The sequence below is a fragment of the Triticum aestivum genome, chromosome 3D (genome assembly GCF_018294505.1).
Source record: "Triticum aestivum cultivar Chinese Spring chromosome 3D, IWGSC CS RefSeq v2.1, whole genome shotgun sequence".
NCBI lineage: Eukaryota > Viridiplantae > Streptophyta > Magnoliopsida > Poales > Poaceae > Triticum > Triticum aestivum.
The window spans coordinates 19,037,854-19,053,501 of NC_057802.1; the positions used below are offsets into that span (position 1 = coordinate 19,037,854).

Below are 15,648 nucleotides of genomic sequence, written 5' to 3' on the forward strand. Positions count from 1 at the left end.
GCTAAACTAGGTGAAATGGATCGTTTATGAGCTAATCTAGGTAAAATGGGTCATTTTACAGCTAACTTGGGTAAAATGCATCATTTTGGAGCTAACCTAGGTAAGATGGGTCATTTTGGAGCTAACCTAGGTAAAATGGGTCATTTTAGAGCTAACATAGGTAAAATGGATCATTTTGGAGCTAGTCTAGGTAAAATGGGTCATTTTAGAGCTAACTTGGGTAAAATGGATCATTTATGAGCTAACTAAGGTAAAATGGGTCATTTTAGAGCTAACTTAGGAAAAAATGGATTGTTTATGAGCTAACTAAGCTAATTATGCCATTTTTGACATAAGTAAGCTAAGTACATGTCATTATTGAGCAAACCTAGTTAACTAAGCATATTAGAGCTAACTTAGGTCATTTTGGAGGAAACAAAGCTAAGTATAGATCGTTTTAGAGCTAACTTAGGTAAAATGGATGGTTTTGGAGGTCAGTAAGCTTATTAAGTCATTTTGGAGGAAAAGAAGCTAACTCTATGTCATTGTGGTAAGCATATTGGAGGAAATAACGCTAAGTCTAGGTCTTTATGCATTTATTAAGCAAAACACTAGAGAAACTTACCATGATCATGGAGGTGTAGGAGCGGGCTGGCTCGTGCCGGTAGCTGGAGAAGGATCGTGCGATGCTTGTCTGGAGTTACGCTGCACGAAAGATCATTTCCTATGTCTCGTTAGCATGATGACACTCAAATGTTAAGACTAGCAAGTAATTTCCATTCAAATTAAACTCACCGTGGTCCCGGGAGCAATCACTGGCATCGGCGGAGCGGTCTGACCAATCTTCTCGGACACAGACTACACATTTGGTTTTGACGACTCAGTCATACTAGTTAGTAATGAGACAAACAGTACATGAATGTTTTGGCTAATCTGCAGAAGAAACTTACCACAAGGAGCTCGTACATGGCCCTTGCCTGCATGTCATTCCATGCCCTCTCCTCCTCCAACATCTTTGTCGTCCTCTCCTCCAACTCCCGCTGCCTCCCCGCCGCCTCCGCCAGAAGTGTCGGGGTCGGGGTGTCGGGGTGTGGTGTCGGGGTCGGGGTGTCGGGGTCAGGGGGTTAGGGGGTCGGGGTGTCGGGGTGTGGTGTCGGGGTCAGGGTGTCGGGGTCAGGGGTCGGGGTGTCGGGGTGTCGTGTCGGGGTCGGGGTGTTTCCTTCTATCCTTCTTCTTCTTTCCTTTCTTCTTCTTCTTCTTTCCTTCTCTTCTTCTTCCCCTTCTACATATTCTTCTTTTCTTCTTCTTCTTTTTTCATCTTTTTTCTACTTCTTTTAATAATATAACTAATTATCTAAAACCTAACACTAACACTAACACATACACTAACACTAACACTAACACATATCTAGACCTAAATCAAACACTAGCACTAAATCTAACACTAACACTAACACATATCTAGACCTAAATCTAACACAAACAATTAAACAGCAAAAAAATAAAAAACAGAAAAAAAATAACTCACCGGAGCTCGGGGGGGTGGCGGTGGCGACGGGGGCGGCGGGCGGCAGGGTGGCGGTGGCGACGGGGGTAGCAGGGCTCCGGGGCGATGGAGCTCAGGGGGAGCCGGCAGGGAGGCGGGGTTGATGGGGCCGCGATGGCGCCGGGGGCGACTGTAGCGCCGGGGTGGTGGGCGGGTGGTGGGGCCGGCGGGGCGCCGGGGCAGTGGGACGGTCGGGCGGCGACGTGGTGGGGCGGCGGGGCATCGGGGCCGCGGGATGGTGGGGCGATGGGGCGTCGGCGGGTGGGGGCGGCGGGGTGGTGGGGCGACGGGGCAGTCTGCGGTGGGTGGCGAGGGCGGTGGTGGGGGCAGCGGCAGGTGCTGGGGGCGGCGGCTGGGGGGCGGCGGGGGGTCGATCTGGTCATGGAGAGAAACAGAGAGGAAAGGGGGTGGGGGGGCTCGGCCGTTAGTTAGGTTAGTGAAGTTAGGTCTATGCCGTCCGCCGTGCTATGCCATCCGCCATGCTTTGCCGTCCGCTATTTTTCTCTCTTTGCCATCCGCTAGCGGACGGCAAAGAGGGGGAGCCGTTAAGTTTTATCTAATCAGCTCGTAAGTGGGGCCACCTATCTCTTTGCCGTCAGCCAGCGGACGGCAAAGAACTGGCTGATGGCAAAATCCTTCTTTGCCATCAGCCAGTTCTTTGTCGTCCGTTTTTTGTAAGCGGACGGCAAAGACCTTCTTTGCCGTCGGCAAATAAGCTAATTCCAGTAGTGATTGTCACCACAGATAAGCACATGCAAGACATACGTCAAGTGTTCTCAAATCCTTAAAGACTCAATCCGATAAGATAAATTCAAAGGGAAAACTCAATCCATTACAAGAGAGTAGAGGGGGAGAAATATCATAAGATCCAACTATAATAGCAAAGCTCGCGATACATCAAGATCGTACCACCTCGAGAACACGAGAGAGAGATATCAAACACATAGCTACTGGTACATACCCTCAGCCCCGAGGGTGAACTACTCCCTCCTCATCATGGAGAGCGCTAGGATGATGAAGATGGCCACCGGTGAGGGATTCCCCCTCCGGCAGGGTGCCGGAACAAGGTCCCGATTGGTTTTTGGTGGCTACAGAGGCTTGTGGCGGCGGAACTCCCGATCTATTGTGTTCCCCGATGTTTTTAGGGTATATGGACATATATAGGCGAAAGAAGTCAGTCAGGGGAGCCACAAGGGGCCCACGAGGGTGGGGGCGCACCCAGGAGCGTAGGGCGCGCCTCCCTGCCTCATGGCTTCCTCGAAGCTTCCCTGACGTCTACTCCAAGTCTCCTGGATTGCTTCCGTTCCAAAAATATCTCTCCCAAAGGTTTCATTCCGTTTGGACTCCATTTGATATTCCTTTTCTTCGAAACACTGAAATAGGCAAGAAAACAGCAATTTGGGCTGGGCCTCCGGTTAATAGGTTAGTCCCAAAAATAATATAAAAGTGTTTAGTAAAGCCCATAAACATCCAAAACAGATAATATAATAGCATGAATACTTCATAAATTATAGATACGTTGGAGATGTATCAGCCATGGTCTAATAACATGACTTCCAGAACAAGATTAATGTACCACTCTGGTGCGGAACGTGCTCTATTCGACCTACGAGGTCCAGTAGTAACTTGATCTGAAGTTTCATGATCATTATCATTAGCTTCTTCTCTAGTTGGTGTAGGCATCACGGGAACGGATTTCTCTGATGAGCTACTTACCAGTTCGAGAGAATGTACAATTACCTCATCAAGTTCTACTTTCCTCCCACTCACTTCTTTCGAGAGAAACTCCTTCTCTAGAAAGGTTCCATGCTCGGCAACAAAGATCTTGCCTTCGGATCTGTGGTAGAAGGTGTACCCAATTGTTTCCTTAGGGTATCCTATGAATATGCACTTCTCCGATTTGGGTTCGAGCTTATCAGGTTGAAGCCTTTTGACATAAGTGTTGCAACCCCAAACTTTAAGAAATGACAGCTTAGGTTTCTTGACAAACCACTGTTCATACGGTGTCGTCTCAAGGATTTAGACGGTGCCCTATTTAACATGAATGTAGCTGTCTCTAATGCATAAACCCAAAATGATAGTGGTAAATTGGTAAGAGACATCATAGATCGCACCATATCTAATAAAGTATGGTTACGACGTTCGGACACACCATTACGTTGTGGTGTTCCAGGTGGCGTGAGTTGTGAAATTATTCCACATTGTTTTAAATGAAGGCCAAACTCGTAAATCAAATATTCGCCTCCGCGAGCAGATCGTAGAAACTTTATTTTCTTGTTACGATGATTCTCCACTTCACTCTAAAATTCTTTAAACTTTTCAAATGTTTCAGAATTGTGTTTCATTAAGTAGATATACACATATCTGCTCAAATCATCTGTGATGTTCAGAAAATAATGATACCCGCCGCGTGCCTCAACACTCATCGGATCACATACATCGATATGTATTATTTTCAATAAGTCATTGGCTCGCTCCATTGTTCCGGAACCGAGTTTTAGTCATCTTGCCCATGAGGCATGGTTCGCAAGTATCAAATGATTAATAATCAAGTAATTCCAAAAGTCCATCTGCATGGAGTTTATTCATGCGCTTTACACCAATATGACCTAAACGGCAGTGCCACAAATATGCTGCACTATCATTATCAACTTTGCATCTTTTGGCATCAATATTATGAATATGTGTATCACTACGATTCGAGATTCAGTAAACCATTTACATTGGGTGTATGACCATAGAAGGTTTTATTCATGTAAATAGAACAACAATTATTCTCAGACTTAAATGAATAATTGTATCACAATAAACATGATCCAATCATATTCATGCTCAACGCAAACACCAAATAACATTTATTTAGGTCCAGCAATAATCCCGAAGGTAGAGGGAGTGTGCGATGGTGATCTTATCAACCTTGGAATCACTTCCAACACACATCGTCACCTCGCCCTTAACTAGTCTCTGTTCATTTTGGGACTCCTGTTTTGAGTTACTAATCTTAGCAACTGAACCGGTATCAAATACCCTGGGGTTACTATCAACACTAGTAAAGTACACATCAATACCATGTATATCAAATATACCTTTTTTCACTTTGTCATCCTTCTTATTCGCAAGTATTTGGAGTAACTCCGCTTCCAGTGACCATTCCCTTTGCAGTAGAAGCACTCGGTTTCAGGCTTAGGTCTAGCTTTGGGCTTCTTCACAGGAATGGCAACTTGCTTGTCATTCTTCTTGAAGTTTCCTTTCTTTTCCTCTGCCCTTTTTCTTGAAACTAGTGGTCTTGTTAACCATCAACACTTGATGCTCTTTCTTGATTTCTACCTTCGCCGATTTCAGCATCGCGAAGAGCTCGGGAATTTTTTCCGTTATCCCTTGCACATTATAGTTCATCACAAAGTTCTAGTAGCTTGGTGATAGTGACTAGAGAACTTTGTCAATCACTATCTTATCTGGAAGATTAACTCCCACTTGATTCAATCGATTGTAGTACCCAAACATTCTGAGCACATGCTCACTAGCTGAGCTATTCTCCTCCATCTTGTAGGCAAAATACTTGTCAGAGGTCTCATACCTCTCAACACGGGCATGAGTCTGAAATACCAATTTCAGCTCTTGGAACATCTCATATGCTCTGTGGCATTCAAAACATTTTTGAAGTCCCGGTTCTAAGCCGTAAAGCATGGCGCACTAAACTATTAAGTAGTCATCATATCGAGCTTGCCTAATGTTCATAACGTTTGCATCTGCTCCTGCAATAGGTCTGTCACCCAGTGGTGCACCAAGGACATAATTCTTCTGTGCAGCAATGAGGATAATCCTCAGATCACGGACCTAGCCCGCATTTTTGCTACTATCATCTTTCAACTTTTCTCTAGGAACATATCAAAAAAAATAGGAGCTATATCACGAGCTATTGATCTACAACATAAATATACAAATACTATCAGGACTAAGCTCATGATAAATTAAGTTCAATTAATCAAATTACTTAAGAACTTCCACTTAGATTGACATCCCTCAAGTCATCTAAATGATACGTGATCCAAATCAACTAAACCATGGCCGATCATCACGTGAGATGGAGTAGTCATCAATGGTGAACATCTCTATGTTGATCATATCTACTATATGATTCACGTTCGACCTTTCGGTCTTCAGTGTTCTGAGGCCATGTGTGTACATGCCAGGCTCGTCAAGTTTAACCCGAGTATTCAGCATGTGCAAAACTGCCTTGCACCCGTTGTATGTGAACATAGAGTCTATCACACCCGACCATCACGTAGTGTCTCAACACGACGAACTTTCGCAACGGCGCATACTCAGGGAGAACACTTTTATCTTGAAATTAAGTGAAGGGATCATCTTATGATGCTACCGCCGTTCTAAGCAAAATAAGATGCATAAAAGATAAACATCACATGCAATCAAAATATATGACATGATATGGCCATCATCTTGTGCTTTTGATCTCCATCTCCAAAGCATCTTCATGATCTCCATTGTCACCGGCTTGACACCTTGATCTCCATCGTAGTGTTGTTGCGTCGTGGTCGTCATGCCAACTATTGCTTCTACAACTATCGCTAACGCATAGTGATAAAGTAAAGCAATTTATATGGCGCTTGCACTTCATACAATAAAGAGACAACCCCAAGGCTGATCATCTCATACATCAACATATATCACATCATATCTTGACCATATCACATCACAACATGCCCTGCAAAAACAAGTTAGACGTCCTCTACTTTGTTTTTGCAAGTTTTACATGGCTGCTATGGGCTTCTAGCAAGAACCGTTCTTACCTACGCATAAAACCACAACGGTGATTTATCAAGTTTTTTGTTTTAACCTTCGACAAGGACCGGCCGCAGTCAAATTTGATTCAACTAAAGTAGGAGAAGCAGACACCCGCCAGCCACCTTTATGCAAAACTAGTGGCATGTCTTTCGGTGGAACCGGTCTCATGAACATGGTCATGTAAGGTTGGTTCGGGCCGCTTCATCCAACAATACCACCGAATCAAAATAAGACATTGGTGGTAAGTAGTATGACGATCACCGCCCGCAACTCTTTGTGTTCTACTCGTGCATATCATCTACGCATAGACCTGGCTCGGATGCCACTGTTGGGAATCGTTGCATGGAAAACAAAAAACATCTACGCACATGCAATGATCTATCCATGGAGATGCAAAGAAACGAGGGTGAGAGTGTGTCTACGTACCCTCGTAGACCGTAAGCGAAAGCGTTTCACAACGCGATTGATGTAGTTGAACTTCATCGCGCTTCAACCGATCAGGTACCGAACGCACGGCACCTCCGTGTTCTGCACACGTTCAGCTCGGTGACGTCCCTCGCCTTCTTGATTTAGCAAGGCGTCGAGGTAGTAGATGAGTCCCGTCAGCACGACGATGATGGCGAAGTAATCCTCGCAGGGCTTCGCCTAAGCAGTACGAAGATATGACCGAGGGTGTAAACTGTGGAGGGGGCGCCATTTTGTGCTAGGCGCCCCCCTCCTCATATATATATAGGTGGGACGGAAGGAGGAACAGGCATAGGAGGCGCCCAAGTAGGAGGAATCCTACTTGGAGTCCTTCCCAAGCCGCGCGCCCCCTGCCATATATAACTGAGGTGGAAGGAAAGAGGGGGGAGAGGGAAGGAAGTAGGAATCCTAATCCACACTTTCCTTGCCCTACCCTCTTTCCTTCTCGTCCTCATAGGGCTGGCCTCTATAGGGGCGCACCAGGGCTGGTGTGTTCCCTCACTTAGCCCATAAGGCCCATATCTTTGCCGGGGGTGCCCGAAACACCTTTCCGATGACCCGATAAGTACCCGGTACCCTCCAGAACACTTCCGGTGTCCGAATATCATCGTCCTATATATCAATCTTTACCTCTCGACCATTTCGAGACTCCTCGTCATGTCCGTGATCTCATCCGAGACTCGGAACAAAATTCAGTCACCAAATCACATAACTCATATAATACTATATCGTCACCGAACGTTAAGCGTGCGGACCCTACGGGTTCGAGAACTATGTAGACATGACCGAGACACCTCTCAGGTCAATAACCAATAGAGGAACCTGGATGCCCATATTGGCTCCTACATATTCTACGAAGATCTTTATCGGTCAAATCGTTATGACAACATACGTTATTCCCTCTGTCCATCGGTATATTACTTGCCCGCGATTCGATCGTCGGTATCAACATACCTAGTTCAATCTCGTTACCAGCAAGTCTCTTTACTTGTTCCGTAATACACCATCTTTGTAACTAACTCATTAGTCACTTTGCTTGCAAGGCTTCTTATGATGTGCATTACCGAGAGGGCCCAGAGATACCTCTCCGATACTCGGAGTGACAAATCCTAATCTCGATCTATGCCAACCCACCAAACACCTTCGGAGGTACCTGTAGAGCATCTTTATAATCACCTAGTTATGTTGTGACATTTGATAGCACACAAGGTATTCCTCCGGTATCCCGGAGTTGCACAATCTCATAGTGGAAGGAATACGTATTTGATATAAACAAATCAATAGCAATAAAACTGATTGATCAATATGGTAAGCTAACGGATGGGTCTTGTCCGTCACATCATTCTCGTAATGATGGGATCCCGTTCATCAAATGACAACACATGTCTATGGTAAGGAAACTTAACCATCTTTGATTAACGCTAGGGACACGGTGTTTTGTCCACACATGTATCAAGTTTCCGGTTAATATAATTCTAGCGTGAATAATAAACATTTATCACGATATAAGGAAATGTAAAATAACAACTTTCTTATTGCCTCTAGGGCATATTTCCTTCAAGACATGCGATACAGCATCGAGGTAGCAGTTGCCACCACACATCTCCCCATCGGGCCATGCAGCGCCTGCTATCCAGGATCCCAGGCCTCCATCGTAGCCCCAACCACACACTCTTTGCCCCCACCAGACCACCGACGACGACAATGAGAAGACACTGGCGATGCCTAGATCACCAGCGGAGTCGCTCTATAGTGATGTGGCCGGCCTGTTAGGTGGTGTTCAAATAGGATGCGCCACAAAAAACAATGTTCCCGAAACTCTCTAGTTTTTTTATTGAATTCGATCCTAGAAATGGTGCGTAATCACCTACCATCGCCAATCTCAACATGTGATGCAAGCATCACGTAAAGCATGGTAATAGCTGACCAGCACGAACACGCGAAGTTATTACTTATAGGGATCGGATCGCTCTCGAGTACAGAACCGAATTTCACCAAGTAGTTTTCATCTAGTTTGGCTGAGTTAAGGTTCATTGCCTTCATAATTGTTGTCTGGTGGAACCTATATTAATGTGATGTTCTTACTTGAAACAACTAATATAATTATGATTATACCTTCTATTTAAAAATCCACAAAATATAAGAAGACTAATTAAGATAACTTCATGTTCCTTGCATTTGCATTCTTTTGTTCCTCGTTTTATTTTCTCTTCTCTAAAAGCCCAAACATAACAAAATATTAATTTGTTTGCATCTCCGTTTGATTTTCAACGTTTTCTTGTGACTTGAGAAAAAACCAAAAATATTTTTTTCCTTCTTCTTTTGGTTCTTAGTTTCTTATGACCTTAGAAAACATCAAAACTATTTTCTCAAATTTCTTTTGTGAGCTATACAATTTTTTTGGAAAATCTAAAAAATAAAAACATTCTCTATTTTGTTTCCTTTTTAAAATTGAAAAGCAAAAAATCCCTTCGAAGTTTCTTGTCATTCTTGTTTTTTAATGTTTCAAAAAGACCAAAAATGGTTTTAAACTACTAGTTGTTATGTTTCAACTGAAAACAACAAAAATATTTTCATTCGTTTGCGTCTTGATGCACTTTTTGCTTCACAAAAGGAAAAACAACAAAAATAGTTACTTTTGTTCATTTTCTTCATGTTTTGAGCTAATGAAAATCCAAAAAAAAAAGATCTTCTCTTTTGTGTTGTCTTTATTTTGCGGGTACTCTAGCAAATGGTCTTGGTTGCACTTGCTTCTATCATTGAACATTAATTTGAGCAACCGTTGAGCAATAATGATGATATATTCTGAAGTGACCGGAAAGGCCGGTGTGATCATCTTTACTTTGCTTACGTGCATGCTTTTATTGAAGCTTTATAGCATCATATTTTAGTTACCATGTGCATACTAACAATTTCATGAATCATGCTTTCCCACGCTAAGTTGTTATCAACTAGATAATTATACTCTCTCCGTTCCTAAATATAAATCTTTTTAGAGATTTCTATATGAACTACATATGGATGTGTATAGACGTATTTTAGAATATAGATTCACTCATTTTGCTCTATATGTAGTCCATATTAGAATCTCTAAAAAGACTTATATTTAGGAATAGAGGGAGTACTATAATAACTAAAGGTAGGCCAAGAACGTGCTCTCCACTCGAGAATGCGCAGGACCCCATTCGATGTGGTGTAGGGCTTCAACCCGCTCACCCCTCTTGATCTACTTTCACTATCATTCCAAGAGAGGACACGTATGGATGCCAACAAGCAAGCCGCCTACATCAAGAAGCTCCATTAGCCCTCCAAGGCCAACATCGAGCACCAAGTTCAAAACCAAGCCGCCAAGGTCAACAAACATTGGCGTCATCCAATTTATCGCACCGCAAATCTTGGGATGCTGCACTGCTGGAAGACAACCCAGCGGATGTCTCCCACGTAGAATTACCATATTTTCTTCCGCTATTGTGCATGCTTAGCAGCCTAGTACAATGACTTGGTGATAAACATGATTAGATTGAAGGGACTAGTGTTAGCGATTGATTTAGTAGTCATTTCGAATTAGCGCTAGCGACTGTCTACTAGGATTTTTGAATTAGTATACAGTCATTTAGCAGCCGCAGTGTACAATAACATACCCAGATCATGCATCATTTTTACCACAAAAGTCAGCGTGTGATTGCCCACAAAGATGGTTCTTTTTTTGTTTTATACAGGGAGCCAATAGAAGACAACGTATCAACTCTCGAAATGTCCAACTATTGATCCATTCGTTAGTCAAGCAACAGCAAATACATGTGTCAGTGTTGGATCAATCGTTGTCTCTGTTACTTGTACAACAAGGAAAACCCAGTCATACAAACTGACATCAGATGAAGGGACACTCTATCTTCATCGTACGTTAACCCCCACCAATGCCCGGAAAATTCCCAAATTGAAACAGTACTGGTCAAAAATTAATAATTAGAACCACACAAGCTGGAGTTAACTTTTGCTCTGTCAACCCTGAAATAGTCCGAGGCAGCAATGATCTCCAATTCTGTTGATAAAAGGAAGTCCAACATATAGAGAAGAAGCCAACTAGACGTACTGCACAACCAACATATATATTGACCAAGAAGCTAGCTGGAAAAATATCACATGATACCACACATATGACACCACTCCTTAAAATTCAAATTTGCAAATTTAAAAAAAATCAAAAACAATTATGAATATTCGTAAGATATGGTGTCAGTTTGTCCACCATATAAAGAAACTTTTAGGTATTGTCGACGCACTTATGAACAGTCACAATTATTTTCAATTTTTTTGAAAACTTCCAATTTGAATTCTGAGATGTAATATCATGTAAAATGTGGTATCACCTGTGCCATCCGTCATGCATGATGCAATCGGCCGTGCTCATGCTCTCGCTCATGGCCTCTTTCCTTCTCCTTCCCAACCCACCAAACGAACGTCGATTGCCTCTCAATTCACGTATCTGTTAAACTCATAAAATTAGACGAAACATTGCCAGTTGAAAACCTAAGGCGCATCTAATAGACCCTAGACAAGCAATGCTCCACTACTTGCTTCGAAAAATTTATGGAACTGTAGTGAGTAGTGACAGTGTGGGATTCATAACGAACCATGCATCCAGAACAATGTCCAGATCATAGGCATCTTTTACGACAACTTCTCCTTGCTCTAAACATAACAACTAATGCATTATTCTGAAAATATCTTTGCCATAAACCCGTGGAACATTGCCAACTAAATATTAATCAAGACAATGGACGTTGACAAACCACCCTAGGTTTGTTGCCGCGTCTTTGCTGGACAACGTTGTACCCGGTTTCTGTTGCCGTTTCACGTTCACTCTCTCTAGTTGGTACGGAAAGCAAAACGCATTGACCGAATCCGTCAAAGTCGTTGCCTAATCCCCACAGAAAAAAATAATCGCAGGCTAACACCGCTTATATATATTATCATCTCCCTTATCTTCGTCCTTCACTCACTTGAGCTTTGCGCCATCCTCCCCGTTTACGAGATCTGTCTCCTCAGATCAGATTGTTGGCATGTATCCAACCTCGCTGCTCCACATCTTGATTTCGCTGTTCCTACTCCATCAACGCACGCATGCCGAGTGTGAGCCAGTGACATGCGGGGAACTCCCCATCAAGTACCCATTCTGGCTCGGCGGCCAGAGCCATCCGTCGAATTCCTCCTGCGGCCACCCGGCCTTCGAGTTACGGTGCGCCGGCAACAGCACCGTGGCTTCCTTGAGGGGCTCTGGCATCCACGTCCACGACATCGACTACGACACCAGGTCCTTCCTCGTGTCCCACGACAGAGTCACCCACGGCACCGACGCCGTGTGCTGCATCGACTTCAACATGTCGACCATCCTACCTCTTGCCCCGTTTGAGATCAGCCCCACCAACCGGGCCCTGTGCTTCCTCTACGACTGCAACGGGACAGAGCCGTGTGGGCGCGACTATGTGAACGCCACCGGCGTGCCCAGCTGCCCTTGGCCCATCTCCGTGTACCTCGGCGGCAGCTACGACCGGAACATGCCGCCCGCAATACCCACCGGAAACTGCATGTACGCTTACCACCCGGTGCTTGGATCGGAGGCAGCTATCTTGACGGCGGCAAACTACAGTCGACTCCTGAAGAGCGGGTTCGTCCTAGATTGGGCAGGCACCGGCGCTGGGGACTGCTCTTCCTGCAGTGCGAGTGGCGGGCAGTGTCGATATAATAACGAGTCTGCCGCCTTCGCGTGCCTCTGCTCTGTTGGCAAAATGCACGAGTCGACATGCGCTGGTAAGCCTTCAAAATCACAACTGCCTGTAAAACTCAAAATTACACAACACGCTATAAATTGAACACTTGAAGTAATAAGTATATATGTTTGATAAACCAACCATAAACTAGCAGTGCCCTCACTTACTAAGCAAAGATCTACAAAAACAATTTACATACGTGCTGACATGGATGGAACGAACCTACATGCATGCACTAGGGCTATTTATAGGTACAATCATTTGTAAATCTTGTGTATGATCTTGTGTACACCAAAAGAATGGGTAACGGAAAAAAAAACTCTGCTTGCCAACTCTTCGAAATCGTAAAATGCCACTACAAAAAGTGGCTTTTGAAATATGCCACTCCGGTGGTTTTTTATACTTCAAAATATGCCATTATATATGGTCATTAGAGTAAAAGTACTACCAGTTAATAATACTCATAAATGCAATTAATGTTATATTAATTCCAGGTAGCAAGAGGAAAGGGAAGAAGATTATGCTAATAGGTACGCTAAAACTTTTGCCATCTTTTCATATGTATTGATTTAAATATCAGTGGTTTACTAATAGTGATTTTCCATGACAAAATAGTAACTTTCAAATTTATCATGTCTGTAATAATTGAAAGACGATTCTAAAAGTACAATTTGAAACAAGCAACTCTCAGTTTACAAAACTGAGCAAATTATGATAGCTTGTTGCTACTTTGCCATGATGTAATCTTGCAGAAAGAGAAATTTAAACTACTGATGGTCTTGGAAATCACAATGACTACTATAACTTCTGGTTTGCAAGAGGAAATAACATCTTCTTTCATCTCAGGTTTGACATCAGCTGCTGCAACCTTGCTCTTTACATGTCTTTATGTGCTGATATGGCATAGAAAGGGGAAAAGACTAAGGTTCATTTGCAAGAAAACTAGCAGTAACACTGAAAAGAATTATGAGGCCATGATAGTATCCCATGGACCCCTAGCTCCAACAAGATACAAGTACTCAGAGGTAATGAAGATAACATCTTCTTGCAACAATCAGCTGGGAGAAGGTGGTTATGGTGTGGTTTTTAAAGGAAGACTGCATGATGGCCGTCTGGTTGCTGTAAAATTCTTGCATGGCTGCAAAGAAAATGGGGACGAGTTTGTGAATGAGGTTATGAGCATTGGAAGAACCTCTCATGTTAATGTTGTTAGCTTATTTGGGTTTTCTTTAGAGGGATCAAAACGAGCTCTAATATATGAGTACATGCCCAACAGTTCCTTGGATAAATACATTTACTCAGAGAACGCCAAGGAAATTTTAGGATGGGAGAGGCTCTATGGGATAGCAATCGGGATTGCTCGAGGCCTTGATTACTTGCATCATAGCTGCAACACACGCATCATCCATTTCGATATCAAGCCTCAGAATATCCTTCTAGATAAAGATTTTAGCCCAAAGATTGCTGATTTTGGTCTAGCTAAATTGTGTCATACAAAGGAGAGCAAGCTTTCAATGACGGGAGCTAGAGGAACAATTGGATTCATTGCCCCAGAAGTTTACTCTCGAACCTTCGGGGTGGTTTCAACTAAGTCTGATGTTTATAGTTATGGGATGATGCTGCTAGAGATGGTTGGAGGTAGGAGAAATGTAAAATCAATTGTTACAAATTCTAGTGAAAAATATTTTCCAGATTGGATTTACGACCACTTTGATCAAGAAGATGGATTACAAGCATGTAAAGTCACGACTGGAATTGAGGAAATGGCGAAAAAGATGACCTTAATCGGCTTGTGGTGCATACAAGTATTACCTGTGCATCGCCCTACTATAACAAATGTTCTAGAAATGTTTAAGAGAAGCTCAGATGATCTGGACATGCCACCAAAGCATAATTTCTGTGAATTGCTGTAAGATATTACTCCCATGTTGTTCCTCTGTTTTTCTATGCAATTATTATTATGCAGGAAACTTGACCTACACGCTTAACTCTTATTCCAGTGAAAGTTCAGCTCACAACATGAATGTAGAAAGTGCAAGTTCTACCGTATCTATTGAGATAGGACTTGTGAATTCAAAAATTCTAAGTTCAGCTCATAATATGGAAGTCGAAACTGCAAGTTCTACTGGATACGAGGAGATATGTTTTGTGAATTGAAAAATCCTACAAGCCTATGACTAGAAATCCACCTCGTCTCTTATTTTATCTCATTAGAAAGATACTGCCAACTCTTGGGGCAGATAAGTCTGGTGAATCCAAAATTTATATGATGATTAGTGAGAATTCACGAAACGCACAAAATTTGTTGTTGTATCATAAAATACTAGAGAAGATACTCCGCGAAGTGCCGCGGGAATGGCTTGTAATTGTTTCAATGGGCTTTGGTTGTATGCAACATTAGTATTTAAATTAAAAATACAAGAATTGTTAGTAAAATACATATAATTTATTATACTATCTGATTATTGTATAAATGTAAATTATTATTTTAATATAAGTAGCACCTGTGATACATATTAAGGTGGTTCCTTTCCCATGCATGATGATATATTAAGTTGGCATAGTTGCATATAAAAGAATTTCAGGTAACTGGGATCAACAATTTAGATATATAGAAATTCATGTATATTGGATAACAGGAGCATATCAGCATCAATAAGTTAGATCACAAAATAATAAAATTTGTTTGGGTATTCGATGAGTGTTGTGTTCCAGCCACTAAAAGGCATGGGGTCTTCAAAGGCCTTTCAAGACTAGAAATTTCCTCAAAAACACTGTAAACACGATTTACAGTCTAACTACGGGGCTTAAAATGTCAGAATCCAGACGCTTAAATTGTATCAATTTGAACATTGTGAGGATACATCCCAATAATTTGTAGCCCAGAAATTTATGGTGGAATCAGAAGATGCATACGTACTTGGTCCTTTGCTCAGTGGGTGGTATTCACACAAGCAAATAGAGCCATGCTTTTTCTTCACTAGTAAGTGTGCACGTGCAATGCACGTCAAACCATGCAAAAAAAACTTAGTGAGATATTTAAGTGATGAGTACATAGTTCAAACGTGAGCAAGGGTTATG

At 42.6% G+C, this 15,648-nt stretch overlaps 1 protein-coding gene across 1 annotated transcript; it reads left to right on the top strand.

Moving 5' to 3' along the window:
* The first annotated feature begins 1,591 nt into the window (after positions 1–1,591).
* LOC123076066 (LEAF RUST 10 DISEASE-RESISTANCE LOCUS RECEPTOR-LIKE PROTEIN KINASE-like 2.1) lies at positions 1,592–14,480 on the top strand. Its single transcript, XM_044498507.1, has 3 exons — positions 1,592–1,826; positions 11,846–12,607; positions 13,414–14,480. The coding sequence occupies exons 1-3, from the start codon at positions 1,592–1,594 to the stop codon at positions 14,478–14,480; spliced, it is 2,064 nt and encodes a 687-aa protein (XP_044354442.1).
* The last annotated feature ends 1,168 nt before the right edge of the window (positions 14,481–15,648 follow it).

Coding starts and splice junctions, on each gene's coding strand:
- LOC123076066 (XM_044498507.1), top strand. CDS start 1,592: ATGGAGCTCAGGGGGAGCCGGCAGGGAGGCGGGGTTGATGGGGCCGCG. Junction 1,827..11,845: donor GGGCGACGGGGCAGTCTGCG/GTGGGTGGCGAG, acceptor CTGTCTCCTCAG/ATCAGATTGTTGGCATGTAT. Junction 12,608..13,413: donor GCACGAGTCGACATGCGCTG/GTAAGCCTTCAA, acceptor CTTTCATCTCAG/GTTTGACATCAGCTGCTGCA.